At 35.1% G+C, this 27,992-nt stretch overlaps 4 protein-coding genes across 5 annotated transcripts; 2 read left to right on the top strand and 2 right to left on the bottom strand.

The window, feature by feature from the left end:
- Window positions 1–8,172: 8,172 nt before the first annotated feature.
- LOC108336672 (GRF1-interacting factor 3-like) lies at window positions 8,173–9,346 on the top strand. The gene is made up of 4 exons (XM_017573140.1): window positions 8,173–8,247; window positions 8,405–8,481; window positions 8,817–8,904; window positions 8,996–9,346. Exons 1-4 carry the CDS (start codon window positions 8,173–8,175, stop codon window positions 9,344–9,346), a joined length of 591 nt encoding a protein of 196 aa, XP_017428629.1.
- A 499-nt stretch (window positions 9,347–9,845) lies between these two features.
- LOC108336297 (kelch repeat-containing protein At3g27220) lies at window positions 9,846–14,475 on the top strand. Its single transcript, XM_017572702.2, has 6 exons — window positions 9,846–10,294; window positions 10,386–10,615; window positions 11,742–11,912; window positions 12,565–12,670; window positions 12,898–13,104; window positions 13,994–14,475. Exons 1-6 carry the CDS (start codon window positions 9,962–9,964, stop codon window positions 14,162–14,164), a joined length of 1,218 nt encoding a protein of 405 aa, XP_017428191.1. The 5' UTR covers window positions 9,846–9,961; the 3' UTR covers window positions 14,165–14,475.
- Window positions 14,476–15,494: 1,019 nt separating this feature from the next.
- LOC108338077 (F-box/kelch-repeat protein At1g51550) lies at window positions 15,495–18,649 on the bottom strand. The gene is made up of 2 exons (XM_017574763.2): window positions 17,941–18,649; window positions 15,495–16,759 (listed from the first exon to the last, which is right to left on the bottom strand). Exons 1-2 carry the CDS (start codon window positions 18,344–18,346, stop codon window positions 15,774–15,776), a joined length of 1,392 nt encoding a protein of 463 aa, XP_017430252.1. The 5' UTR covers window positions 18,347–18,649; the 3' UTR covers window positions 15,495–15,773.
- A 1,720-nt stretch (window positions 18,650–20,369) lies between these two features.
- On the bottom strand, window positions 20,370–27,571 carry LOC108338078 (uncharacterized). 2 transcript variants are annotated; one of them, XM_017574764.2, is made up of 9 exons: window positions 27,273–27,569; window positions 26,605–26,835; window positions 26,365–26,467; window positions 22,699–22,778; window positions 22,532–22,609; window positions 22,299–22,390; window positions 21,506–21,617; window positions 20,892–21,017; window positions 20,370–20,805 (listed from the first exon to the last, which is right to left on the bottom strand). In XM_017574764.2, exons 1-9 carry the CDS (start codon window positions 27,468–27,470, stop codon window positions 20,689–20,691), a joined length of 1,137 nt encoding a protein of 378 aa, XP_017430253.1. In that variant the 5' UTR covers window positions 27,471–27,569; the 3' UTR covers window positions 20,370–20,688. The 2 variants fall into 2 exon arrangements, with proteins under 2 accessions (XP_017430253.1, XP_052735980.1); XM_052880020.1 differs by lacking the exon at window positions 20,370–20,805 and adding an exon at window positions 21,186–21,348 and having other exon boundaries at window positions 27,273–27,571.
- Between the last annotated feature and the right edge of the window lie 421 nt (window positions 27,572–27,992).

Consider the following 27,992-nt stretch of genomic DNA (forward strand, 5'->3'; position numbering starts at 1 on the left):
TTCCAATTTTTGAGTAACGGTTAACTCAATGGTGATGTGGCAAAACATATTTGTAACGTGTAACCCATACGAGTTTTTTAGTGTGAAAATTCGATATTAGGGTGTAGAAAAAAAATTATCGTGTTAGGAAGTCGTTAAGAGCCTCCTCCACCACTACGTCGGAGTCAGAGCGAAACTGGAGTTTCCGACAATCCCCAACAGCACCTGTACTTTTGACATGGGTTTCTCCATCTACAACACATAATATTTAAATCTGGTAGCTACAATTTTTCACAAATTAATTAATCTATCTAAAAAAACAAATCCATTGTTTCTCATACTTTTATAGACACATAATTACCGAGTTCATCATCATCATCTTTTACGAGTTTATAAACAATATGTAATATTTTTTCATTCTCTTTCTTTTACGGTGAAGCAACTTGAATCAAAATCCATTTTTATAAGCACTGTTTACGACCACTATGATTAACACCACCTTCACAATCTCTTCTTTGAACAATACCTAATGAGTTACACTTATCCTTTGAACTAGATTGAGATGTTAAATAGGTGGACCTTCATGATGCTGTTTTTCTACCGTGGAATGCCACAGAGGATTGTGCCACCAAGATTAATACCATGATGATGAAAAAGACGATTTGAGACACCTTTTGTAATATTGCGATGTTCGTTTCCTTCTTCCTTCTTTCCCCTTCTTTTTTGGGCAAAGATAAGAAACCCTATCTTTAATTTCGTTTTTCTTCTTTTGTGTTTGAAATCCCAATTTCGCTTCTCTTCTTTTCTATTCAAAATCTCCAATTTCGCTTTATCTTTTCTTTGTTCGAAATTCCCAATTGAGCTTTTCTTCTTCTATGTTCGAAACCCCGAGTTGAGTTTCTCTTCTTTTCTGTTCGAAATACCCAAATTCTTGAACTCTTCTTCTCTATCCTTAATTTCATAAACATTCAATTTCTTTTATAAACCCTAATCCCAAATTTGTTATTAGGTTACACATCACTAAACAAATGCCATGACACTAAAATAATTCCCAATACAATATGACTAAAAGTCAACTTAATTATTTAACTATTTAAACGCAGTGAACAAAAATGAACTTGATTGATACACATTAAACTAAATGCATATGAAGTTGACACTTTTTTAAAAGCGAAGACCAAATAAACACAATACCTTAAAGTGGAACCTTCCAAACAGTTAAACCTTAAAATTATAATTATCCCATCAACTACTAATTAGAATACTAATTTCCAAAACTTTTCAAGAGATAATGACATGATTAATAAACTTTATTCAATGTCCTACATCAATTAAAGATAAGGACAATTGATAATATATTAACATAAATCTTATGTTATAAGTCAATTTTGTAAATTTTAATAAGACTTAAATATATTTTTTATCATTATATTAAAGTGATAGATTAAAGTTTATCCAATCAAATTTATTATTTATTAAATGTATTGTTTAATTCAATATTCAATTGTTATCATACTACTTATTAATTATTAGTTCTATATTTAACATAAACAAAATATATTAAAAATCTCAAATTAATAAAAAATAATAAGATCAATCCACAAAATATATAAAAAGGTTAAATATGTTTTTATTTTCTATACTATCAAGCGGTTTTGGTTTTAGTCCCTATTTCAAAGTAAGGTACATTTTAGTCCTCCTCCTTAAAGAAACTTTAATTTTTGTCCTCCAAAACTAACACCGTTAAAAACCAGCTGATGTGGCTAACGGTGTTGTGACATATCATGAATCTTTCCCGTGGTCAATGCCGCATTGCCAACACAATGTCGCACCGGCCAACCACCATGTCGTCGCCATCCTCCATCACACACCTCCACCATCAACATCCAGACGCAAGCAACCTCATCACGCCACCACCCAACGCGAGCAGTGCCATTACGAGTTCAATCTCTCTGCCACCACTCTCCCTTCATCATCGCGAGGCCGCCATCATCTTCCAAGAAAACGCAGCAGTTCAAAACCCAGAAAACCCAGATCCTCAAATCAGAAAACACATCAACCCAAAAAAACACCAAATCAAACCCAGAAACTCAGAAAATTTCTTCTTAATTTCGTTTTGGATTCCCTTCCTTATCAGCAGCAAAAATCAAATCATGACCCAAATCAACAAAATCCAAAATTGTTGCAGCATCAACTGATCCTCCAAAACCTATTAAATCCAAAATAGGTGTAGAAGTAATTGGCGAAGACAACATCTTTGGGAACAGGGGCGTTGGGAAAAATGGTTGTGTTTTGGGGAGGAGTAGGGACAGGTTTGGGATGATCGTCGATCTCGACAAAGACGATGTCAGTGGCGGAGACAGAAGCTGCCGTGGTGACGGAGGAAGGAGGGGAACTCACCGGAGGCGCCGTTCGGCCTGGCGATGAATTGGTGAACGATTTTGATTACTGCTTTCTTAGTTGATGAACTGACCGCGTGCTATTTTTCTTTGTTTTGCAGAATCAGTCATGGCGGATGACAGTGTTGCCAACGGCGGCGTAGATGATCAGTACAGTGAGGAATCGACGACGAAGATCAAAGTGTTGCAACGCGAATGCGATGAATTGGTGAACGAGAACGTCACGAGGAAGGAGGAGATCAAGAAGCTGACGGCGAAGCTCGACATTTTGCAAAGAGACGGCGTGATGAATAGTGAGAAGATCGAGGAGATGCAGTGAGAGGTGGCGTAATCGCGCGATGCGGCGAAGGCGGTCGAGGTTATCGTGGTGAGGGCAGCGGACCTGGAGACGGATGTGGCGAGGCTACAACACGATTTGATATCGGAGATGGCTGCGGCGGAGGAGGCGAACCCTAATATTTTAAAGGGTATTACTGATAGTAGAGACTAAATTAATTTGATATCTTCTATAAACAATCAAACTTTATTTCAATTCTCCCAAAGTACAATACCAAACTTACAAACTTCAACAATATAGTCTTCACCACTTAACATAAATTCGAAATTTCAACTTATAAGTTTTACACAACATAATTTTTCCAATACAAATTTATTCTTTTTACAAAATATCCCTGAAAGTTTTTCCCCGCATCTCTCTCATCTCTAAGCTTTTTCAACCGCATCTGCAACATTATCTATTCACATATAACATGAGTTATATGATCATAGCACAAACAAATAAGGGTAAGCCAACCATATCATATAAATCATTAAACTTGTAATAAAAATATTTCAATCATGTATTTCTGCAATTGATAACATATCATTATCCCGATGTCATTAATTCATCATTATCAAAATCATCTTCCTCATTTTCATAAACCTTACAAGTGTACCATGCTTACTCAAGAAGCCTTATGGTCAGACCGCTCTCTGCCTGCTTCCTTAAGCCTCACCTGTATACTATGTCTTACTTTCTGAAGCCTTATGGTCAGACCTCTCTCTGCCTGCTTCTATAAAACTTATGAACCATATATTTATGTCAAAGCCTTATGGTCAGACCACTTTCTTCCTGCTTTCTTAAACCTCAGGTGTTACTTTGCTCATATCAAGCTCTCATGGTATAAACCGAACATACTACTCCCCGTAGTAAACATCATTTCATAAGCAATGATTTCTTATATCCACTCCAACATTTCATCAAATCAACATTTCATACCCTCTTATCCACTCCAACATTTCATCAAATCAACAATTCATAACCTCTTATCCACATAACTCAATCATGTTCATTCTCTAATCATAATTTGACAATAACCTATTTTGGTGTCAATAAATTAAACATATTGCCAGATATCATACTTCATATTATAAACTCATTTTGACCATAACGAGTATAACTCAACATATTTTCACCAATCAAAGATCATAGATCAGCCAAAACACTTCAACATATCTTAGCAACTACATATTAAAGTCTGAGCTTAATGTAACGATAAATGAAATATATATGAAGTTTTTACCATGATAACTTTATGCATCTACAATCAACTTGTTTTATTTTATTTTCATCCTAGTAGAGATCTTTCTTTACCCCAATTGGTCACCGGAGAGGACCCAGATGTCTGAACGCATCAAACTCACCTTCGACGCCAGCACATATGACTAGTCACAACTGACTGGACCAGGCCAAGGCTGCTCTATGATTAGGGATGTGCCAACTCAGGTTTTTAAGGTTCCTCTATCCTACCAACAAAGGGAGGCCCTCAATAATTAACAATTTATTTATTTAAATTATCTACCTTGTTCTCTTATGCTCTAAATCTAAAATGCCTAATTTTAATATTTTTACTTCCTCTCACAACAACCTCAAACAGTATCTGTACATCTATTTAATACCCATATACAAGCTATTATAGAACCCTTACTCCAGACCTTCCAACAAGATCAATTTCAGCCAACAAACTCATTCAAAACAGATTAAATTCATCACATCACAACATGTACAATTTAACAGTTTCAGTTATAACACCCAATATAATAAAAGTCATAAAACATTCACAAGAGAACACCAGTTCAACATTCGTATGTATATAAATTCATACAAAAATAATTAGTTGCCCTTACCATCAAAATAATATTAATATAAAAATTCAGGGGAAACAAGAAGTTGAATCTGGCAGAGCCGGTTAGACAACTTCTCATCCTTCCAGAAAGATGCAATAAAAAGAATAGATAAAACAATAAAATTTCTGGGGAAACAAGAAGTTGAATCTGGCAGAGCCGGTTAGACAACTTTTCATCCTTCCAAAAATACAATATAAATAAGAAATAACAGGTATGGGGAAACAAGAAGTTGAATCTGGCAGAGCCGGTTAGACAACTTCTCGTCCTTCCAAAAATACAATATAAAGATATAAGAAACAACAAAAGCTTTGGGGAAACAAGAAGTTGAATCTGGCAGAGCCGGTTAGACAACTTCTCGTCTTTCCAAAAATACAATATAAAGATATAAGAAACAACAAAAGCTTTGGGGAAACAAGAAGTTGAATCTGGCAGAGCCGGTTAGACAACTTCTCGTCCTTCCAAAAATACAAAAGAAACAATTAAATGTTCTCATTCAAAATTCAAGACCATACAGAAACAAAATACTCTATATTCAAGATTTAGGATTAGATAAAAGCAAAGTATAAGAATGGCTTCCCTTACCTCTATTACAGACTTAATCTCCTCGCTCTCTGAAAACTTCCAGAATATCCCCTTTGCAATTAGAAATTCTTCCAACTCTCTTCTCTCAAAAATTTTCTAAGTTCTTTGGTGTAAATTTTCAGCCTCCCCCTTGGCTATTTATAGCAAAAAAATTTACTATTCATTTTAACTATTCATTTTTTTTATTCATTTTACTATTACAAAAATAATTTTTTATTTGCAATTTGATGAATTCTAATCTCAAAGCTACGTGGAACACTTATCCTTTCCAAATATATATATATATATATATATATATATATATATATATATATATATATATATATATATATATATTTTACTATTCACTATTTTTTTTTATATCTAGTATTTAACTTACAAATATTTTCAAGGATCTTACAGCGAGGGTGGATGCTTCTGAATTGAGAAAGAATTTAGGGGAGAAGAGTCGTTGGTTGAGTCTCTAGAGAAGGAACTGACGTCTTTAAAAAAGGTGAAGGCAGAGGGTGAGGTTAGGATTAGGGATTTGGAGAGGAAGATTGGAATTCTGGAAACCAAGGAAATTGAGGAAAGGAACAAGAGGATTAGGTTCGAGGAGGAGGAGATGCGGCGGTCGGTGCAGATCGAAGAAGGAGATGCTGACATTGGCGACACCCCCGATGGCTCCATATGCCACCCCCGACGAATCTGGTTTGAGTGGACCGTGATGGTGCCTCTATCGTTCCTGATGAGCGTTGCAGAGATTGAAAAAGGAAGGGAAACTCCGGTGGCTTCCCCACGGCGGCAACAAGCGTCAATCACACACACATGGCAAAAGTTAGGAAGGAAAACTGTGAACACACGTGGCCAAACGTTAGCCACACTCAACTTGTTTTTAACGCTGTTAGTTTTGGAGGACCAAAAATTAAGGTTTCCTTAAGAGGAGGACTAAAATGTACCTTACTTTGAAAGAGGGACTAAAATCAAATTGGTTTGATAGTTTAGGGACTAAAAACATATTTAACCCTATATAAAATAATAACTTAATCTTACAAACGACTAATTTTATAAAATTAAATTAAACTTAAAATTAACTTTTAATATAATTAACTTAAATTAGCTTAAAAAATACATAACTATAGCATCTTTTTAACTAAGAGAGTGCATAATTTATGACTTCAAAAGTAACGTTTTTAAAAAATTTATATTTACAAAATTATATGTATTTTACTTTTATAAATTATATTTTTATATATAAATATACAGACTCACAAATTCTTTAAACATAAAACAAAATCAAAATCATTAATGCGAATCATTAACACAAATTATGATTTATAAATTTTTTTAGAATCATAAGTTGGACATTAGAATAAAAGTCAAAAGGTAATATTCCAATATTATTAAAATATCAGTTTGTTATTGTATTAAATAATTTAATAAAAGTAACATGGCTACAATTTTAATTTAAAGCGGAAAAGTTAGTATTCCACCCTTTCTCCATGCAATCCTTTTATGAAAACTTCCTGAAAAAACAATTTTTCAAAACATTATTTCTTGGAAAAATTGTTTCCCTAAATATTATTTTCTTAAAATAAACCAAATATAAGTAAAAGAGCATAATTTCCCAAGTAACTAAAATTTTCCATGATATTTTCTTTAAACACATTATAACTTAAGTATATACTCGCTCTTAATTGATTTATTTAATTGTTTACTTTATTTAGCTTCTTTCTTTAATTTTTTCAAGGAAGTTGTTAATGTATAACTTTTTTGATATATATATATATATATATATATATATATATAGGGGTTTGCTAACGCGCGTTAAAATCTATGATTATATAAGGGTATTTTTGTCTACTAAAATCCGGTACACATTACTAAAATGTACCAACTAAAAAACAGGCATACGCGCGTTAACAAACCCCATATATATATATATATATATATATATATATATATATATATATATATATATATATATATATATATATATATATATATATATATATATATATATATATATATAGTTTTGTAAAAACATGTTATTCAGTTTGATTCATCATGGATTGATCACTTAGTGAGTCAATCTAACATTAATATTTAATGAATCAACCTAATCTAAAACACTTATTAAGAAGTCAAAAAAATTCAAATTTGGTTTAGTCCATTACATATTGATGAGTTAAACGGATTGACTCACTGATTTATTTAATTACAATATATTTTAATTAAAAAGTTATAAAAGTTTTGTAATTTAAATCTAAATAAATTTTTTTCTAAAAATGATGTTAAACTTTAAAAACAGCTCAAAATAAAAAGAGTAAGGTTTAAATTAAATATAGGTTACAATATAATATAATAAAGATAATATAAAATAATATAATACATTATAATATGATATAAGATAATATAATATAACATAATAATTCATATTTATTGGTAAAATTGATGATTGATAATTGTTTATACATGTTACAAGATAAAATATTTTCATAATATTGAGAATTTTAAGTTTTATAATAACTAAATTTTGGTTTGTTGGTGAAAGGTTTTCCTAAAAATATTTATCATAATCATTAATTTATTAACACATTTAATGATTTAAAAATTAACATGATATATTTTTAATAAAATTTCCATATTTATTTAGTTTCCCACCCTTTTTTATAGGATTTTTTTTTGGTGGGAAACACCACTAAGATCATTCTTGGAAAATCTTGGTTGGTGATGATGTTATTTTTAAAAAGTTTCCATCATTAAAACTCTACCTAGTACTATGAGGAATGAATCCAAGTTACTGTGGCTTATAATCTACTCTTCCATCCTAGCTATTTGATATCTCTTTCTGCTCTTTGCTTCATCTCAGGTAACTGCTTTGTTTATATTTGTTTCCAGTAAAAGGACCATTCAAATTCTAAAATCCATGGTAAGAATATTGTAACTTAGGAGTTTTGGATTTGAAAATTATAGTTCTTTTTTATCTTGTAATATTGCAAATGCAGATTTGATTATTGATTTTATTGAAAATTCAAACTATATATTGAAAAGAAAAAGTATGTCAATGAGCAGAAACATGAACCAGTCACAACCTAATATGCGGGTTCCCAGAACAGTAACCACCAATGATATTCAATGGGTATGCCACTCTTTTTGATGTTTTAACTATGTACATCAAATGTTAACAGATGCTATTGTTCATTTTTTAGGCCTGTTTTTGTATAATTGTCTTATATTTTCGGCTTCATAGCATCATCGCGTTTAATTTTAATGGCATGTTATGTCACATGATGCAGTATCTTGATGAGAACAAGAGGCTGATTATGGCAATATTTGAAAACATGAAACTCAGGAAACTTGATAACTGTGCCCAGTAAGTGATCGACCTCTTACTATGATTTTAGTTCATCCTATATTGTTTTGTGATATGTAGTTTATGCCTTTGTGAAAATGAAAAAAAAGTTTGCGACTTCATGGTATAGTTCTTCACCCTTTTGATTATCACTGAGAAGTCACATTTTTAAAGAATTACCTGTTGTGAGACATTGCTGATCTTAGTATTTGTATTGTTCGTTGGATTTAACCCTCTTGGTGTGTTAATTCAAGCTTCTTGTAACATGAAAACAGGACAGTTTCTGCTGAAGTTTTGAATGCTTTTCTATGTATAGTTTTTGACATTGTTTGGCTGTGGATGGTTGAATGTCTTAGGTACCAAGAGCAACTTCAAAAGAATTTAATGTATTTAGCTGCACTTGCTGATTGGCAACATTCACAATCACAAGTCATGCCTCTACAGGTAAAAAATTTACACCAGTATGATAAATTTCCCTTATGACGCGCTCTTAATAACTAGCCTTTGTTTGATTACCTGATTTTGGCACTTGCAGCAAATGAGGATGCAACCAGAATACTGCATGCAACACCCTCAGGTTGCAGCAATTGATGAACAACCAAGAATTTCCCCTCTAAATATGGCATTGCAATTTGCTAATCCTCAAGAACAGCTACACCAGCAAGTAGCATTGAGAGGTGGATGCATAGGTAATGGTAGAAATCCAATGTATGGTGAGAGTGGTTTTGGAGGTGGCAAGAATGCTGCCTCAACTTCAACTGCAAGTCCAAATGATGCATGTGAGGGAAGCTTGCAAGCACCTTCTCATGGTGGAGATGGCCAGGGAAACAACTCAGTTCTTCTGCATAATCATAATAATATTACTTCATTTCGTCTTCGGAAATAAATACCGATTTATTCTATAATCAAACTTTGATATAGAAAAATCTTTTAAGTTCATTTGATATTATGTTTTCTTTTTTTTTTAAAAGTACAAAAATTTCCTTTTTTTTACGATATTAATTTAACATTTTTTTTTTCTGTTTTTCTTCAAGTTTCGAATTTTTTTCACCAATGATATAACATCAATGTTTTATTTCTAATTTTTCTCTTATACAAGACTAAACAACCCTTTTATTTTCATGTTTTATTCTAATTTATTTCTTAATAAAAGAATCTGTTAATAGTCATGAATAAATTATTCAAATACTATACACAAATGTTAGCAAATGTACAAAAACAAAACTATTCATTGTAATATAATATTGTAAAAGGTAAGATGGAATAACTACAACACGACCACAGATTTGATTCAAACCGTACTAACTTGGTATTAGTAAATAAAAAAATTAAAAAATATTTCTTCCATAATAAAGTTGTAAAAAAAAATTGAAAAAAATTAGAAAAATGAAAGAAAAAACGGGAGAGTAAAGAAAGAGGCGCGTGTGAGAGGGAGAGTGGAAATGGTGTGTGTGGAGAAGAAGTTTGGTTTTGTGAAGTGGAGTTGATTTGATAGATTGCTATGGTTCGAGCGTCGGTGAAGTTGGGTTCGGCGAAGTTGGTGGTGATCTGCGTGGGCCTATTGGGTTTTGCTCTCGTCGCCGATTTTCTATGGGCCTCTACCTCTTCCACGCTTCTCACTTCCAAACCCTCCACATTCGTCGTCCCTGACAAGAAAAATCACAAAAATGTCACGGCTTCTGGAAGGTTCCTCGCCGCCGCTTACGCCGATTTGGATGCGCCCAACCTCCACTGGGAGAAGATGGCTCCGTGTCCCGTTCCTCGCCTTGACGGAGCCGCCATTCAGATTCGCGATCTCCTCTTCGTCTTCGCCGGTTACGGCACCATCGATTATGTAACCGACTGCTCTCCTTTCGCTTTTAATCTCAACTGCTGTCTTCGTTACTATTCTAATGATTGCGGTTCGTCTCTTTGTTTGGTTTCAGGTGCATTCTCACGTTGATGTGTACAATTTTAGTGATAATACTTGGGGAGGGAGATTCGACATGCCGAAAGAGATGGCGCATTCGCATTTGGGAATGGTGACCGATGGTAGATACATTTATGTCGTTACTGGACAGTATGGCCCGCAGTGCAGAGGTCCCACTGCTCGTACGTTTGTGCTCGACTCTGAAACCAGGAAATGGCAGGACCTACCTCCTTTGCCGGTACCTAGGTTTGTGTCATGCTTCAAATTAATCTTTCCCTTTGCAATTAAGTTGCTGCTGAATGAATTTCGTTATTTTCCCCCTTTTGTTCTTTGTGTTGCTCAGGGGTGGTGGAACAAAATACTAGTAGTAGATCTTGGTCTCCCTTAGATGTTGTTATTGACAATCATTCACAACTTTTCTGGATCCTGCACACAGTGGGAACCTTATTACATGGGGTTGGGTTGTCCTGATTAGTTACAAGGGTTGGGTTGTCATTATGTATATCTTTTTTTTTTTCTCAAATAATGATAATTTTTTGCAAGTTTAATCAATTAGTTTATATTCTTTCCAATATACTAAGAGGTTTGATATATCTTACCAGTTGAGATTAGTGATAGTTTATAAACACCTTATGTCCTTAACACATTGGCGTACTTCTTCGGGCATAGAATGGTGACGGAACCACTAAACGCCAAGTGGACAATAATACTTTGGAGAGGTGACTCTAATGAAACATAAACAACAGATTCAGAGGAAAGGGGAAGGATCTGGTCAAACTCACTTTTTCCCACCTTCTTTCTTGGTTTCCTGGTTTCCGGCTGTCCTCTGTGCCTGTATTGCTTTTGGATGATGCACAAATTTTCGTCACAGTCAAGAGTTTATAGAGAACCAGGATGTGCAGGTGCAGAGGTGTGCGAAAGTTTCATCATTTTTTTTTTCCAACTAATTAAGTTGGAGACGTGTGGAAGAAGTAACAGATGAATAAACTGTAGCACAGCAGTAGACTGAGAAAGAAGATAAAGGTGTTGGATTTGTACATTTCTAAGATGATAGGCTTGTGTTATTTTTATTTACAGTAATATTTTTATTACTATATTAGTACATATATTATGATGGCGATTAATCATGGGCAAAGCTAATGGTACTTCAACACGAATATCATGGTTACCCAAAATATTGGTAAATTTATCAGTAAAATAACAATAACAATTTATCAACTACATTTAGAACTGAATCAAAGTAATTTTGGCAATATTACGTTGGCTTTCCCAAGTCTGGCTTTCCTTTTGGCTCTGATAAAATAATCATGTGCTTTTTCTTTCTTGTATCATGATTTTGGGTGGAAGGTTCTTATGACAATATTATTTTCAGGTATGCACCAGCAACTCAACTTTGGAGAGGTAGGCTTCACGTGATGGGTGGCAGTAAGGAGAATCGGCATACGCCTGGATTAGAACACTGGAGTCTTGCTGTGAAGGATGGAAAAGCTTTAGAAAATGAATGGAAGGCTGAGATACCCATTCCCCGTGGTGGACCTCACAGGTTTGTGAACTCACTGAACTGAATTTGTTTGATTTGGCTAATGAGTCCTACAAGAGTACTATTATATTGTAGAAAAGTTATAATAGTTGTGACATTGAGTATGGAATTCTGTTATGCCATAAAAATATTAATTGAAATTAATAAATTATTTTTTTTTCTCAAATCAGTGTGTTTTACTACTATTATTATCTACATGTTTTTCTAAATAATTACTTGTTTATTTTGAATTGATAGGAAAGTCACATCTTGGTAATCTTGAATCATTTTGGTCTCTTGGGTAACCTTTTTGAGATTGGAAAAACTTCATTGCTGCCTTTTCTTATCCTCCCTTCATTTGGACTTCTCAATGGGATTTTATACTCCTCATTTGGTGTCCTTTTGATCGGAGCGACAAAACAACATGGGAGTTTATTTTGTTTTCTTGTACTTTCTGACATTAACGTGTTCAATATGTTCTCTTATCCCTTTTTGATTCATTTAACCTTTATGCTGCTAAGTGATGTAAACTTTGTTGCGTTGAAAAGAATGGAATATGGTGCAGTTTCTCTATGGTGTTTAGTATTCCAAACAATATAATCTTGGTTTATTGAAATGCATTTTCCTGTGTGTTTATGTTACCTGGAATTTATTACTTAATAATATCTTCTTTTAGGGCTTGTGTTGTGGTTGATGATCGTCTTTATGTTCTCGGTGGTCAAGAAGGTGATTTTATGGCCAAACCCGGGTCACCTATTTTTAAGTGTTCACGCAGACCAGAGGTATGCAATGGATTCAATTGTTATTATTCGTGTTTTATTTGCTCAAATGAAGGACTACTTTGGTATCCTGGATATCAGTTGTCTGAGCCAGAGTTTTTGTGTGTGTGTGTGTTTCATCTCCTTATCTCCTTTTCAGTTGTCACCTATTTGATGCTAAATTGTGATCATCTACAATGCTATCCCATGGTTTGACACACTCTGTGTCTCACTGTTCATTTTCATGTCAGGTGGTCTATACTGATGTTTACATGCTGGATGATGAGATGAAGTGGAAAACGTTGCCTGGAATGCTAAAACCAAATTCACATATTGAATTTGCTTGGGCGGTTGTAAATAACTCCATTGTCATTACTGGAGGCACAACAGAGAAGCACCCTGTAACCAAGAAGATGGTTTTAAACGGAGAAGTAGTCCAGTTTAACTTGAATACTTTGGTAATGACTTCTCTTTTTCAAAGCACTGAGAAAATGGGTCTCCACTTTTGCATATTTCTTCATATTCAATCGGCTGAATTTACATTATAATACACATATTACTCAATTACACGTGAGAATGCTAATAATGTGAGAATACTAATAAACACTCTCCGGTACTATTTTTGAAAAACCCTTTTCAAAATGTTATTTTTCTCTTTTTATAAGTCCCCTTTGTAATTATTTGATACATTCATTTTTTTTTTCTTAAAATACCCTTAATTTATTGACTTCTTTTAGGAAGAAGTTAAAATAGTTAATGTTAGAAACTAACAACATAAGTTTCTTTCTGATTCAAGAATAGTAGCCAGAATACTCGAGCCTTACATCTAAACTATTCTGACTTTTATGTACAATAAGCATCATTTTGAAACAACTAAACAAATTATTGTCAAAATTAGCTCTTATCTACTATGTTAACTAGTTTTCTTTAATGATGTGAATTATTTGAAAAGATCTTCTGAAAAGGGATGGAGGGAGTACTCCATTTTTGTAATTTCCTTGTTACCCTCTATTCACTTTAGCTGGGAAATTGGTATTTGACAACAAAATTTTTGGGCTGTCTTCCATTTGCCTTTGAGTTATTGTGATTTGGTATTAAGCTAAACCTCGTATCTTAGCTTCCCATGTATTAATTCCAAGTTCCCATCCTCGGCCCCTGTTGATTTTCTGTAGCTTTAATATTGGGAGTTGATGAAATAAGATTGTAAAGTGTATATATATGATAAGACGAGTCCACACATGTAGTTTCATATGTATAACTGACACATGGTGACATACTGTAGCAAGTAGGGGCATCATGCTATTTTTTTGTAGCTGATTGTTTATTTCTGCTGTTATAAATTCTCAGAAGTGGTCAGTGATTGGAAAATTACCATTCCGAGTGAAAACCACTCTAGTTGGATTTTGGAATGGATGGTTGTACTTCACTTCAGGACAGCGAGACAAGGGACCTGATGATCCATCACCCAAAAAGGTTATTGGCGAGATGTGGAGAACAAAATTAAAACTCAATGACTGAGCAATTGCTGTGGAATCTTTCAGTGGCGTCTTTCTCCAATAGCAGAGGCAAAGAGGCCAAAACATAGCACATTCTTTGTCAATACAATATTCATCGTTGTTGTAATTCTGAGAATGACTGTAACTTAATTTCACATTGACTGTTGTAATCAATTTTTTACCACTCGGCTTTTGTATTCTTCCATCCTATATATTTTTTGCTTTTGTATTCAAGTAAATATTGACAGATGAATTTAGTTTATACCAATTGTAATTCGTATAGGCATATTATTGAAGATTTTGTTTTCAAATCTTCCAAACATGGAAGAGTTCATTCTCTTGAAGTTGATCTACTCGAACCATTACAATTTCATACTTATTTACATGCTTAACTTTGTTTTTCAGGTTTAATACTTTAAGTAATTATGAACATAATCTAGTTTTAAAAGAAGGCTAAGATATTACTGTGCCAAAAATGTTCAAGTTTTTAGGTGATTCCTCTTTTGCTATATATATATATATATATATATATATATATATATATATATATATATATATATATATATATATATATATATATATATATATATATATATATATATATATATATATATATATATATATATATATATTTGTTTTATGTCTGACAGATTATAATAATTAATTAAATCATTACAATTTATCTTAGATTTTATTTTCTAATTATTTATAATAAATTTTGCTACTAAATATTGTTTATAGAAACTAAAGATTTTCTTCATAAAACTTTTACATTCTTACAGATATTTAATTACTTAAGTTGACTACCTTTAATTGAGTGAATATACACTTTTCTTTACAAATATAATTTCTTAATCAGTTTATTTTTACAATATATAATACAATTTTTATTTTCTTTTGAATATATAAAGTTTGAACAATTTCAAAACCAATAATAAAAAAAATATTTTGTACCAAACAAAACAATAAGTAAAAATAAAATTGATGATGAAGTAAAAATAAAATTGAAAAATATATTCATCTATTAATTTTGTATATGATTACACATGTATATATTATGTTTATTTGTTTCCTTGCCGGTCTTTTGACATAAAGCATGTTTCATTTTTTCCATATTAGAGGTTCAAAATATATAATGATAGTGACTTATCTATCTCAAAAACAAAATTTAACGAGATCTTCTCTTCCAACTATTTCTTTTTTCCCATCCACAAATTAGTATAAGATATTTACTCTGGGGTATTTATATATATATATATATATATATATATATATATATATATATACGAATTTTCTATATTGATGGTTTATAGAATTTGCCCATATTATTTCTCCTCCAAAAACTGAAAATATAGTAAAAATATTTTTTTTAAATTGACAATGAACAATGCAAACATTTTGGTAATCTTCACAATCATACCATTCATTGCTTTGTAATTATGCAGTGACAGTTCCTAAAAGATATTGACACTAGCTGACCCAATACATGATGCAACTGCTATATCCTTTACAAGAGCCAAACACAAGACACTACAGTGACTGTGACATGATAAGCTATGCAGTTGGAAGACAGTGCACATTACAGAATGGTCTTGGTCTCAAGAAAGAGGAGGCATTGACTATAACTAGTACTAGAGCTGCAGCACAAGCTCCACAAGAAAAAGCTCAGCATCAAACCTTAATGCAGAAGGCTCACCAGGCTGAAGAAAACCATCCACCATTCCACCAAATACATACAGATAACGCCCTGATCTGTCTGCACAAGCACGGTGGAATGATCTTGCTTTTGCCTCAAAACCACTTGATTTCCACCTTTTCCACATTCTTCTTGTCATTGACTCTTTCTTGGAGCTCACTGTGGTTGGATGCTGCAGAGTGATGTTAGGGTAAGGAATTGCACTGATATCCAACACCCAAAAATCATCTTTTCTGTGTCTATATGAATCTTCTCCTCCATAAATTAGCAACCTTCCCCCCAAAACCAATGTTGCTGTGTGACCAACTCTAGGGAGAGAAACACCATCTGTTATGCTTTGCAAATCATAAACTATCTGAACCCATTTGAAATAACCTTGATATGTATCCAATAACCAAACATCATCAAGCACCTCATAACCCAAGCCTCTGCCTCCAAATAGTATTGTTCTGCTTCTGCCAATGCATGTCAAGGTGTGTCCTGAGCGTGGTGGAGGTGAAGGGTATGACACAATCTCATGCCAAGTGCCATGGCAGGGACTATCTGACAGCTCCAACACCCATGTATCCCCCAAACGGAGGCCATTAAGCCCAATGCCCCCATGGATTACCATTCTCTTTTCATCAATGGAACATGCACCATGTGCTCCTCTTGGAGGTGGTGCAACATTTCCCACTTCAAGCATTTTCCATGAAAATCCTATGCCTTTGTTTTCATTCAACACAACTTGCCCCAACCATGTGTCGTTTTGACGGTTGCCACGGTCATTGATTCCTCCAAAGAGTACAAGAAAGTCACCCATTTCCACACATGTGTGCCCAAATCTCCCACTTGGAATGCCTGCATGAACTGTTTGCCATTTCAACTTTCTCCTGAAATCATTGCCAATGTATGCCACCCTCGTGTCATCAAGATGTCGTCCTAAACAACAACAATAATTATAATCATGATGATAACATCATAAGTTTACTATGATTCTAAAAACATCATTTTTCTTACATAAATGAAAAAGAAAAATGCAGCATTCAGGTCAGAATGCAGTGCTAAATGAAGTGTCCTTGCTCCTTTATGTCACAACAGAATTTGGTTTTGAAAGTGGACAAGATAAAAAGAAAAACAAAGTAAAACATCACAGTTTCACAATGGGAGCCTCTACAGACTTGCAACTAGAAAGTGGCCCATTTTGAATAGGGTTTGCTCAAGCTTAGTCAATAATTCCCTTTATCTGAATAATTTATTTAAAAATAGCATGAAACACTTTCATAATTTCTTCATCAAGCAGTCACTGGAAATGGAGGGAAACAGCAGTTCCCTTTCTTAGTTTCAGATATCACGTAGGTCAGATTCTCTGGAATCTGTTTCTTTTCAATGTCTACATAAAAAGCAAGGCCTAAAAGGAAGTCATAAATAATTAACCAAGGAAGAGGACAGAGCAAAAGGGACATGGTTTTCGTTTCATGGATGCTATACGAGTTTATGTAAACAATCTTTCTTAAGGCAAATTGAAAGTGTCATAGGCAAATTGATAGGCTTAGTTATATACATTGGTTATTGTAAAGAAGAAAGCTGAATATACACTTAACTGTTTCTAATGATGAAATACAATGATTATCAAACTTGACAAGAAGATAACAACATATTTAAGTAAAGTTACCTAACATATATATAAATGCTTGTCAAAGAAACATGTTTGCCTACACAATAGGTGATTCAGTAAGATGGGTTACAAGTTTTTATATTATGTTAGAATTTATCTCAAAACCAATTTACGTGAAGTGAAGTTACAGCATCATCCCAAGAACTGATATGATATAAGTGACGTGAGAGTTCCCAACAGTGGCGACCAAAGTGAAACATGTAGTGATTAGATGCCTTAAAGTTACAAGCTAAGTCACCTAGGTAGGTTATAGTGACATAAAAATGCCGTACAATGGGGTTGGTTTAATAATTTTGAGTTGAATTCGATTCCCTTTGTGGTGGAAAAAGGACACATAAGTTGTCTCCTTTTCACCATATCAGGGGACACACATGATTAGATGATATTTAATGAGAAGAACAGCAGCAGAATCCAATTCAGAAGATGGAAAGAGAAAGCAACAAACCTCCCTCACAGCCGCCACCAAACAGAACCAGACAATCCGAGACAAAGTTGAGAGAGTGAGAGGCTCTGGCTGTGGGGAAATCCAAATCTGCATGTGGCTCTGAGAGAAGTTTATGACAGGAAACTGAATCCATGAGAGAGACTTGTCTGTAGAGCCTCGTCCATGGGAACTGATGGTGGTGATTGTTGGAGGAGTTGAGAAGTGCCTCAACACAAGTGGAACCTAAGTCCCTTTTGCACAAAGATTTCCATATAGTGTTTGAGGAAGTGAGAGACCTGAATCTCTTGCAAGTCATGGAAAGGGAGAGAATTGCATCTATGGGGAGGAGGAGGAGAATGGTTATGAGGTAGTCCTGAGCCATGTTGGTGATTGGTGATCCACTTCCACTTCCCTCAGACTCTTCCATGATTCTTGAAACAGACCAACCAAGTGATGTTGTTATATGGTTGAAGAGGAAACAAGAAGGAGAAGAAGAAGAAGAAGAAAAGGAGGAAAGGGTTTGTTTGAGGGAAATAGCATGGTGGAATGGTAAGGGAGTGTGTTGTGGGAGAGAAAGAGAGATAGATAACTAGTAATTTGGTAAATGGTGAAAAGAATGAGTTTTGTTGTGTTGTGTTGAAGTTGAAGAAAATGGTGAAAATGTTTGAAGAGGAAAGAGATTGATGTAGGACAGATGAAAGGGGTGGCCATTTCATTTGTCGTCTGTAAGAAATAATGAGCATTGCCTTTTGTTTCAACATCATCTTCTCCTGCATGCCATCTCATGTTATCTCTCTGCACAACCATACCAAAATAACACAATGTTTATTTTAATTTCATTTTATCTTCACAATTTTTTTTTATTCTGGTAAATATAATTTTTGATGTAATTTATTTAGAAATAAATCAGGGAAAAATTGATATTTCATCGAAAGTTGACTTGGATAAATTTTAATTTTTTTAGAAGCTAAAATTGATACTTTTGGAAGGGGATAGTGTGACTATGCAGGATTAGAAGGATTTTGAATGATATTATAATAACTATAAAGAGTATGGTTGGACCCGCCAACTAAATTCTTGTCCACTTTTGTTGTCTTTATTAATCTCTAACTGACTTCTATATTCTTCAGTTTGCTACTGTTCTTCCAATCTTTGTCTTGCATACTCTATATTTCATTTTCCTCATAATCTACTTGCTTTGAAAATGAAAATGGAGAGAGAATATGAAGGAATTTACTAGAATATATTGAAAAGAAAAATATATGTTTTATTTCAAGGTATAGGTCGAGGTCAACTATTAACATTTAAAAAATTAATGATCAAAATGTTGTTTTCGATTTCAAGTATCTTTTAATTATTTATCTAAACTGTTCGGATCACAATTACAAAAATTATTTCAATATTAAAATCAGTTCAATATTTAACAGTTTAATTGATAGAAATCGTGATAGAAATCATATTTTATTTTAATTTTTCAACATTAAAATTGATTGTCTGACCGATCATAAAACTGACTTTCCAATCATGATGTAATATCTTCCGTGGTGGTTCATTCAAGTATATAATTAAGTGTTGTTTATATTGTATATGTTCTTTTATTGAATAGACTAGAATATTTATTAACAATAATGAATCGTGGATCATAGTAAAGGCATTCAAAGATATATAAAAGTGGATGAGAGTAAAAAATATTATTTTTATTGCATTGATTAAAATCAACCTCTCCTCTGTTTTATCGTTTAATTGTGCATTTATTTTTCTTCTATACTAGAACCATTTTCAGATACTATTACTCATTCGTGGCAGCACCACGTGGAAGATACCTTCTTCTCTTGAGTTGTATCGACGAACAGAAAAAATAGGTAGCAAATATATACCTTTTAATCTTACGTAAAAAAAAACATATAAACACCTAATTTTAATGTGTCTTGTATAGAACGGATTTATCCCGGTTAAACAAGTCACCTAGAAAATTTGTTTTTCAACTCGTCTTTTTAAAACAAGTTGCCACCTTTTTGCCTGACCTTACATGGGCCACAACTCATTTTGATCAATATATCAACTTTTAAACAATACAAATTAAATAAACAAACGAAAAATATAAAAAAATTTAATTATATATTTTTAAAGTTAAAATCATTTCACTGAATTTAAATCTAAATTTTAAATATAATGATATATAAATTAATATGAAATATTGTCAGTTTCTTCGAGAGAAATCAAATTTATATAAGATATTAAGATCCCACAGACAACTCAGGCAAATCAAATAAAAAATAGTCGAATCTAATTTAAGTCACAATCTAATTTGTTCTGTTTTTATGAACTTTTCAAACTAGTTCATCGTATGAACTTATTTTGACAGCTATAGCTCTGTGTGTGAAAGCTTGAATTAGTGAATATGATAAACACCAAAGAAATAGTCCATCGAAACATTTTTCAAAAAAACGTAAAGAAAACATCAAATGTGAACTACATGTCATATCTTGAATTAACAACCTGAGATTATTGGTTTATTATCAGCAAATACAACAGCATGGAAGGGACTTCTTTAGGGGGAAAAAGCATACTATTATTTGACCTGAGTTCTGATATATTATTTCTAGTTTGATTATGCTGATAGCCCACAAAAGGCCCTCTAACCATCAGACTTGATATAATACACTTTCTGGTGCATGTCAACCAGGCAAAAAGTATAAAATTAACCATTCCAGAAAAAGTCAGATTAGAAAACTGGCAGGGTTCCAGAGGGAGAGGGCATCCAACATCTTATTGCTGCAAATTGTACACTTTTCCTTTGTGTATTAATTTCCTAAGTGCAGCTTTAGCTTCTTCCAAAGTTTCTACACTCTGCCCTTCATCAAATGATATCCTCTGAATGTTGAACTGCATACAAGAAAGACATTAAATGAAAGACTGCAGCTACAAATATTATCAGAGAAAGAATCTGACTATGGAAAGAAAAAGCATACCTGGGCACCTTGACGGACCCTGATATCAGTCCCTTTACTGTCTATGGAAATGAGTGCAGCATCATCTACCTCAGTCTCATTAGATAGAAGTTTCTTAAGGGGCTTTGAGAAGATAGCATTGAGTTCCTATTATTTCAAACATAAAACCAAGCAATGAGGTTATAACTCTAGGGTTGGTTTACATAATTGTATCAATGAGCATATGGATTATAGAAAGTCATTGATTAAGGTTTGACTGAAACAACTACTCAGATCTCATTTCAACTTCACAAAAAACCCTATTGGGTTACTTACCCGGGGAGGGGGGTTGACATTAATTTATCCTTTTAGGTAGCTTTATTGACTAAGGGATAGCACTAGGGTCAACTAAGAACCCCACAAAACCAACCCCAGTCATGTCATGACCTTGAATGTGCCACATGTATACACCCCATCTGGACCATCTCCAGCTACTATGCTGAAAAAAGTAGAATGCCCCATCCCAACCAATCACATAAATTTCTTTTTAGTGGGAAAGAGAGAAACACAGTCTGTGAGCATACAAAATTGTTTTTGCCTACACAAGCCAGATATTATTTCCTTTAACGCGTAAGAAAAAAGATCAGAAAATTCACCTTTAAATACTGTTCACCACCATCGACTGCAATCTTATCCGGTTGAAGTTTTTCATATTCCTTTACATCCACCCAAGCAACAGTACCAAAGCCTCCAATGAAATATATGTCACTGTCAATAATGAACTGATTAAATTAGCTACACAGGTTGGTAATGACAGTACCAAACAACTGATGAAATTGAATTTCCCAATTCTTCATGGATTCTATTGTTCACGAGCACCATAACTTTTTGTTAAGAGGAACTAGAATTTTAATGAAAAATTCTAAAGGATAAAATCGATCTGCCCATGTTCTTAATGCTTTACCAAACACCCAAATATGGTTGTTTCATATTTCAACCATTAAAGAAAAAAACTAGTTGTCAATGTCTAGGCGATTGGGTTCTTTGGCTAAGATTGACATTTATACGCCAGGCCCAAGTAAAATGCCCCAAAAAATATGCAAGAAAGTTTGCACACAAGATTATTTGTTCAACACAATCAACTTGGCAGCAGGCAGCAGCTGCTTGCGTTAAAGATAGTGCAGACAAATATCAAATTAGAGTCACTTTTATGTGTAAGTGGGAGGAACCAATTAACTATTAAAGCATACAAGGAATAATCAATATTAAAATTCAAAAGTCATGTGACTTTAAATGATCGTGTGATTTTAGGTAGTCTTTAATCTTGAGTAGATAATGTAGACCATCTATGTATGATTCAATAATCAAGATTCACACCCCTCACTCCTAAAAAGAAATAACAAAAAATTACTAGATCCACCCCATAGATATCACTGGAAAGGAGCCAACCTTATACTCTCCATTCTAAAATAGTAGAAGTTGCCCCACTGTTGAGAAGGACCCTGTTGATGTTTCGCAATGTACTGCTTATGAGCCCATTCCTGTTAGTACAAAAAAGTCAAATAGATACCATGAAATGCACAGGTACACCTCTAATTCAGAAGTATCTCTAAGTGAATAATTGAAGGTACCAACAAGTGCACATTTCCTAACCCACAAAAACAAATTCATCAACAAGCAACCTGTTGATCTTCCGGAAGTGGATAGACATCCCCAAAAATAGTTACCCTAGCATTGGACAAGCCACTCCATCCAGGTATCTGAAAAATATAACAGTCAATAAAACCCACAAAATGGAAAAAAAAAATGGAAATCTAAAAGCTTAAATAGGAAATGTCATATTTCAAACCTGAACAACCAGTGTGCATCTTGGGTCAGCCAACAAATTCCTTGTGTGAATTGCAAGAGGAGAAAATGAAAATATTGGATCTACAAAAGAAGAATATAAGGCATTTATAGATAAACACCACAAACAGACAAGAAAACCTAAGTGCTCCACAATTAGGAACAATCAACATGAGACAGATAGCAGAGATAAATCAAGGAGCACTTTATAACACAAGAATCTTGAGTGGACTGAATCTTCCATGTGTTCTTTATTTTCTTTGTTTGTGTAGTATCAAAATAGTCAATTAGATTAGAATACTCTGTAATTCATGCCCACATTCCAACTACAAGGGGAACATGACTCTCATCCTGTTAGGATCTAGGATGTTAGGATAGATCAGGTTGAGGACTCAGCGGTTAAGGGTGTGAGGGTGTCGGTTGTAAAGGGGGAGCGGGTCAGAGCTGCTATAAATAGAGCTCTTGTAACTCTGTAGAGGGCATCGAGTATATTTTGTAAAGTCAGGTCTTTAGCCTGTAGAGGGAGGTTATGCTCTCAACCAGGGAGGTTATGCTCCCAACCCATCCTTTGTAGAGCGACGATTCTACAGTGTGAATAAGAGAATTCTTTCTTTCATCTCTTTTATCTGCATCGAGTGAGTGTTATTGTTAGGTTCCAAACCCAGTTACCTAACAAATTGGTCCGACCTGCCGGATATTCCTAGGAGAGGGGTGTCAGATCGAGAAGTTGCCGGATCGAGAAGCTGCCGGATATCCTTAGGAGAGGGGTGCCGGATCAAGAAGGGGTCAAGAACGGATCAAGAAGTGATCAAGAAAGGGGGGAAGCATGGAAGGAAGAGACAATTCTTGGGAAAGGAGGATCAACAAACAGAAAAGGGAGCTAGCAGAATGGAGAAGAAATATGCAAGAAATGCGGCAGGAAACTAGAGAACTCTTGCAAGTTCTTGGAGGAAGGGTGTGGAACCAGGAAAAGGGATTAGAAGGCAGTCCAGGGTCTGTAGATGAAGATCAACATTCTGTTAACGAGAATCAGAGAAGGGGAAGGGAATGCTCGGAGGAGGAACTGGATGAAGACCGAAGAGACGCCCAACCTAATTGGGGAAAAAGGGTAGAACTACCCACTTTTGAAGGGTTTGATTCGTTGGAGTGGGTCTCTAAGGCAGAGAAGTTCTTCGAGTTGCAAGGTGTGGCAGAGGAGGAAAAGGTGCACCTAGCTGACATCAGTATGGAGGGGAGCGTTGGCTACTGGTTCAGAGCCTGGAAGGAGAAAGAAAAGAATCGTTCTTGGGGAGGTCTGAAGGGGGCAGTGGTGGTGCAATTTGGAGAACAGAACGGGGGTACCACCTTTGAAAGGGTGGCGGCCAGTAAGCAGTCGGCAACCGCGGAAGAATACATCCCAGCATCGAACGTGAGAGAATTGCCAGAACCGAACAGGCTAGGACTACAGGAGGCGAACTTGAGAGGACTGCAGGAACCAAACGGTAGAGGACTGTTGGATCCGAACGTGAGAGGATGACCGGAACCGAACGTGAGGGAACTGCCGGAACGGAACGGTCGAGGACTGTTGGATCCGAATGTGAAAGTACGGCCGGAACCTAACGGGAGAGGACTGCTCGAGCCGAATGTAAGAGGACGGCCGGAACCGAACGGCCTAGAACTACAGGATGCAAACCTGAGAGGACTGCAGGAATCGAACAGTAGAGGACTGCCAGAATCGAACGGGAGAGGACTGCCATAACCGAACGGGAGAGGACGTCGGGAAGCAAACATGAGAGGACTGTCGAATCCGCACGGGAGAGGACTACCAAACCCGAACGGAAGAGGACGGCAAGAACCAAACAGTCTAGGAGGGATGGATTAGTGGGAGAGAAGCGTGATGGAAGAAGGAATGAAGGCTTCGGAGGGAAGAGTGGATGGAAGAATCAATGCCCGGGAGAGAAGAATGGATTCTGTGAGGAGGTGGGCCAGCAAACAGAAAAGGGGGCTTGCAGTTTTTGATACAGCGGCAAAGGGGAGAGAGCGGCTTAAAGCAACGAAAGACATTGAAGACCATTCTCTCAGGGCCTGTGATTCTGGAAAAAAGGTGACCAGAATGCTGGAAGCTAATAGAATCCAGGAAGAAGGGAAGTTATTGGAGGAGGAATTGCCACCACCCAAGCCTCCAAACCTAAATTGGAGGGCAGTAGCCAGTGGGTTCACTTCATATGATAACAAGATGATGAAGAGGAGCCAAGAGACCAAGCTTTTCGGTTCCAACCTTGAGGACAAGGTTGTTCTGCAGCGGGGTGTAATGTTAGGATCTAGATAGATTGGGTTGAGGACTGAGCGGTTAAGGGTGTGAGGGTGTCGGTTTTAAAGGGGGAGCGGGTCAGAGCTGCTATAAATAGAGCTCTTATAACTCTGTAGAGGGCATCGAGTATAGTTTGTAAAGTCAGGTCTTTAGCCTGTAGAGGGAGGTTATGCTCTCAACCAGGGAAGTTATGCTCCCAACCCATCCTTTGTAGAGCGACGATTCAACAGTGTGAATAAGAGAATTCTTTCTTTCATCTCTTTTATCTGCATCGAGTGAGTGTTATTGTTAGGTTCCAAACCCAGGTACCTAACACATCCCCAGTTCCCACATACCCTTACTCATGGCACACGATTATGCTACAAAAATGAAGGATGGGCTAAATTGAAGTGATGGACTGTGTATGTAAGAAAGGAGACGCAGGAAGGGAATTGGAGAAAATGGAAAAAGGCCCACTGCAGAGAAAATTCCAGGGGGAGGAGTCATTGATTGTAAACAACAGACCAGCTGGTTCAGAAAACTGGTGGTATGAAATGGTTGTTTTGATTTCTTTTAATTTTTAATCAAACCTAAATATTTGCTTAGCCAAATAAGGTCTACTGCCAACATATAAAGGCCAAGTATGAATCATTAGCTTTCCATTATAACTTTTTATCTTGCATGGCACACAATATGGTCATTTTAAGCTAATTCAAAATTACACCTAACTATAACTTTCTGGTTCTATGTTAGTTTATACTTGATATGCTATAATAGACATTAAATACGAACATTTCAACAACAAGTGGATGAACAAATGCCTTCAACCGTTTATGAGTAGTATGGTTTATAAACATAGATAAAGGGCAGGAATTTTGTAAGGAAACAGAAAATTGCCACATGTTGAGTGGTGATACCTGAACTGTGGGCCAAGAGGTAAAGAGGGTGAAGAAGAATTTAGGACAAAGGTAAGAATTGAGTGAGGTGGAAAGGTTCGGGTGGGCTGAAGCATTCTGTTCAGTTCAGCTGCACAATCTCCATAGTTATCTTCCTGCTTTCTTCTATGATATATTGCTATTATTATTATCAGAGGGTTACCCTGTTTGTAAGGTGCTTGGTCACCCTATTTTATCACATTCTCTCTCTTTTCTCAGCAAGGACCAATACTAGATTGAAATCCTCAGTAACGCATGCCCAATTTACAACAATTTAATTATCCTGACCCCATCCATTTAGCTGAGTCTACCAAATGCTTATTATCATGATAGTATCAGACATGTACCTTGGGAAGAACTCCCATCTCCATGGATACACAACTAGACACTGAAATCCATGAGTGCATCAAATATTCATGACTGAACGGAAGTAAGTAATCAAGAAAATGAAGAATTATTGACTTACGGCCCATCGAATCTGGTGCAAAATCAACTAGAGAACCAAATGGATATCCTTCTCGTCGGTGGTGCATACGAGACATTACAGTGCACAAGTGAGCAAATCTTGCCTTGAATTACAGACCAAAAAGGCAATAGAAAATTAATAAAGGGGATCCGTGATTGTAACTGCGCAAAATTCAGTTCTACACAGCAGAATACACAAATATTCATTTAGATTTTACCAGAAATAACACAAGCAGCTTACCTGCTCCATCAGGTTACGAACTGCTAAAGCAGGTCTAGGTAAACCGTGAGCCGATGTGGCACTCTGCACGCCACCAGAAATAGGAGTTCTGAAAAGTCCAGCCCTGGTGCCACCACCCGATGCACTTCCACCTCCTCCTGGGATTGAAACAGTTGTCCATGACATGTTCATTTGTAGAGGCGCATCTTGATCGTCCTCAGAACTCTCAGTCTCAGAATGGCTCAAGTTTTCCTTCATAACAAAATAGAACCCAACAAAGTCAAAATTCAATGATAAGTTATCTGTTGATTATGACGCATAAGATAAAAAAAAAAAAAAGCAATGACCAATTAACGACCCAATTGAGCATTACTATGGAGTGAAATAAAACAATAAGGAACTAAAAAAGAGGGAAATTCATCACATTCAATTCCTAAGCAAATAAACATAGGCCAGTAGTATCATGATCTCATGAGAACAAGTTTATTCAAATTACTAGTAAAAACAAAAAACAATAACAAAACGCGGAATAGAACCGCGAATAGGGTTTTAGCAGGAGAGTCATTTGATAAGAATATTCCAATTTCAAAGCACAGAGTTAAAGTACAGATTTTGATTTAAGTGGCGCGTGAGTTAATCAACAAATTAATAAATATGATAAAGAAGAAGAAAAAGTAGCATGGTCGAACCTGAGGCTGAGAAGCTAAAGCGAAATCATTGGTGGCTTCATCGCCACCAGTGTTTGAAACACGAAGAGGGAGAAGATGGGAGTGAGAGTTTTGGGTGATTTTGAAGAAAGAAAGTGGAAGGGTTCTCACAGCAGAGGAAGTAGAAGGAGTGCGAAGAAGGAGCGAAGAAGAATCGGAGATGATGGAGAGTGCTTCCATAGAAGACTTCGTTTCGGGTGGGTTTTGGTTTGGGAAATACTTTGTAAGTACAGAAGTAGAACAAAAATTAGCGTGTACTATGATACAGAGGTTGATGTTGTTGTTGTTGCTGCTGACATATAATATAATATAATATAATACTATAATAAATTCATCGTTATTTATCTGTTGATTGGTTATTAATTTTGATTTGCTTGGATTAATTATCGGTTAATTAGTGATTCTGATCGCTTGAGATTGAGATTGAGATTGTTTTGCCAACTGGAATACTACTTCAAATTCTGCGTGCCCAATCCAATACTATTTGATATTTTTAAATATATTTTTTATGATAGCAAACTCTTTTTAACATTTTCTAATATACTTTTTAACTAATTAAAAATTATAAAAATTTAAAACTTGTGAAAAAGCTTAATATTCACCACGTGTCTTCATAAATTTATTTATGTGTTATCTTATACATCTATCAGTTTTGTAAATATTATTAACTATTGTATTTTAATCAATTTTAAGCAGTTTGTT

Source organism: Vigna angularis, chromosome 7, assembly GCF_016808095.1.
Source record: "Vigna angularis cultivar LongXiaoDou No.4 chromosome 7, ASM1680809v1, whole genome shotgun sequence".
Lineage (NCBI taxonomy): Eukaryota > Viridiplantae > Streptophyta > Magnoliopsida > Fabales > Fabaceae > Vigna > Vigna angularis.

Bases quoted from the DNA above. Each gene is read 5' to 3' on its own strand.
- LOC108338078 (XM_017574764.2), bottom strand. From the start codon at position 27,470: ATGGAAGCACTCTCCATCATCTCCGATTCTTCTTCGCTCCTTCTTCGC. The intron at 22,610-22,698 runs GTTTGAAATATG...TATATTTTTCAG, and splicing joins GATGCACACTGGTTGTTCAG to ATACCTGGATGGAGTGGCTT. The intron at 20,806-20,891 runs GTATGCTTTTTC...TCTTGTATGCAG, and splicing joins GGGTCCGTCAAGGTGCCCAG to TTCAACATTCAGAGGATATC.
- LOC108336672 (XM_017573140.1), top strand. From the start codon at position 8,173: ATGAGCAGAAACATGAACCAGTCACAACCTAATATGCGGGTTCCCAGA. The intron at 8,482-8,816 runs GTAAGTGATCGA...TGAATGTCTTAG, and splicing joins AAACTTGATAACTGTGCCCA to GTACCAAGAGCAACTTCAAA. The intron at 8,905-8,995 runs GTAAAAAATTTA...TGGCACTTGCAG, and splicing joins CACAAGTCATGCCTCTACAG to CAAATGAGGATGCAACCAGA.
- LOC108338077 (XM_017574763.2), bottom strand. From the start codon at position 18,346: ATGGAAGAGTCTGAGGGAAGTGGAAGTGGATCACCAATCACCAACATG. The intron at 16,760-17,940 runs GTTTGTTGCTTT...GTTGTTGTTTAG, and splicing joins TGGTGGCGGCTGTGAGGGAG to GACGACATCTTGATGACACG.
- LOC108336297 (XM_017572702.2), top strand. From the start codon at position 9,962: ATGGTTCGAGCGTCGGTGAAGTTGGGTTCGGCGAAGTTGGTGGTGATC. The intron at 11,913-12,564 runs GTTTGTGAACTC...ATCTTCTTTTAG, and splicing joins CCCCGTGGTGGACCTCACAG to GGCTTGTGTTGTGGTTGATG. The intron at 12,671-12,897 runs GTATGCAATGGA...TTTTCATGTCAG, and splicing joins AGTGTTCACGCAGACCAGAG to GTGGTCTATACTGATGTTTA.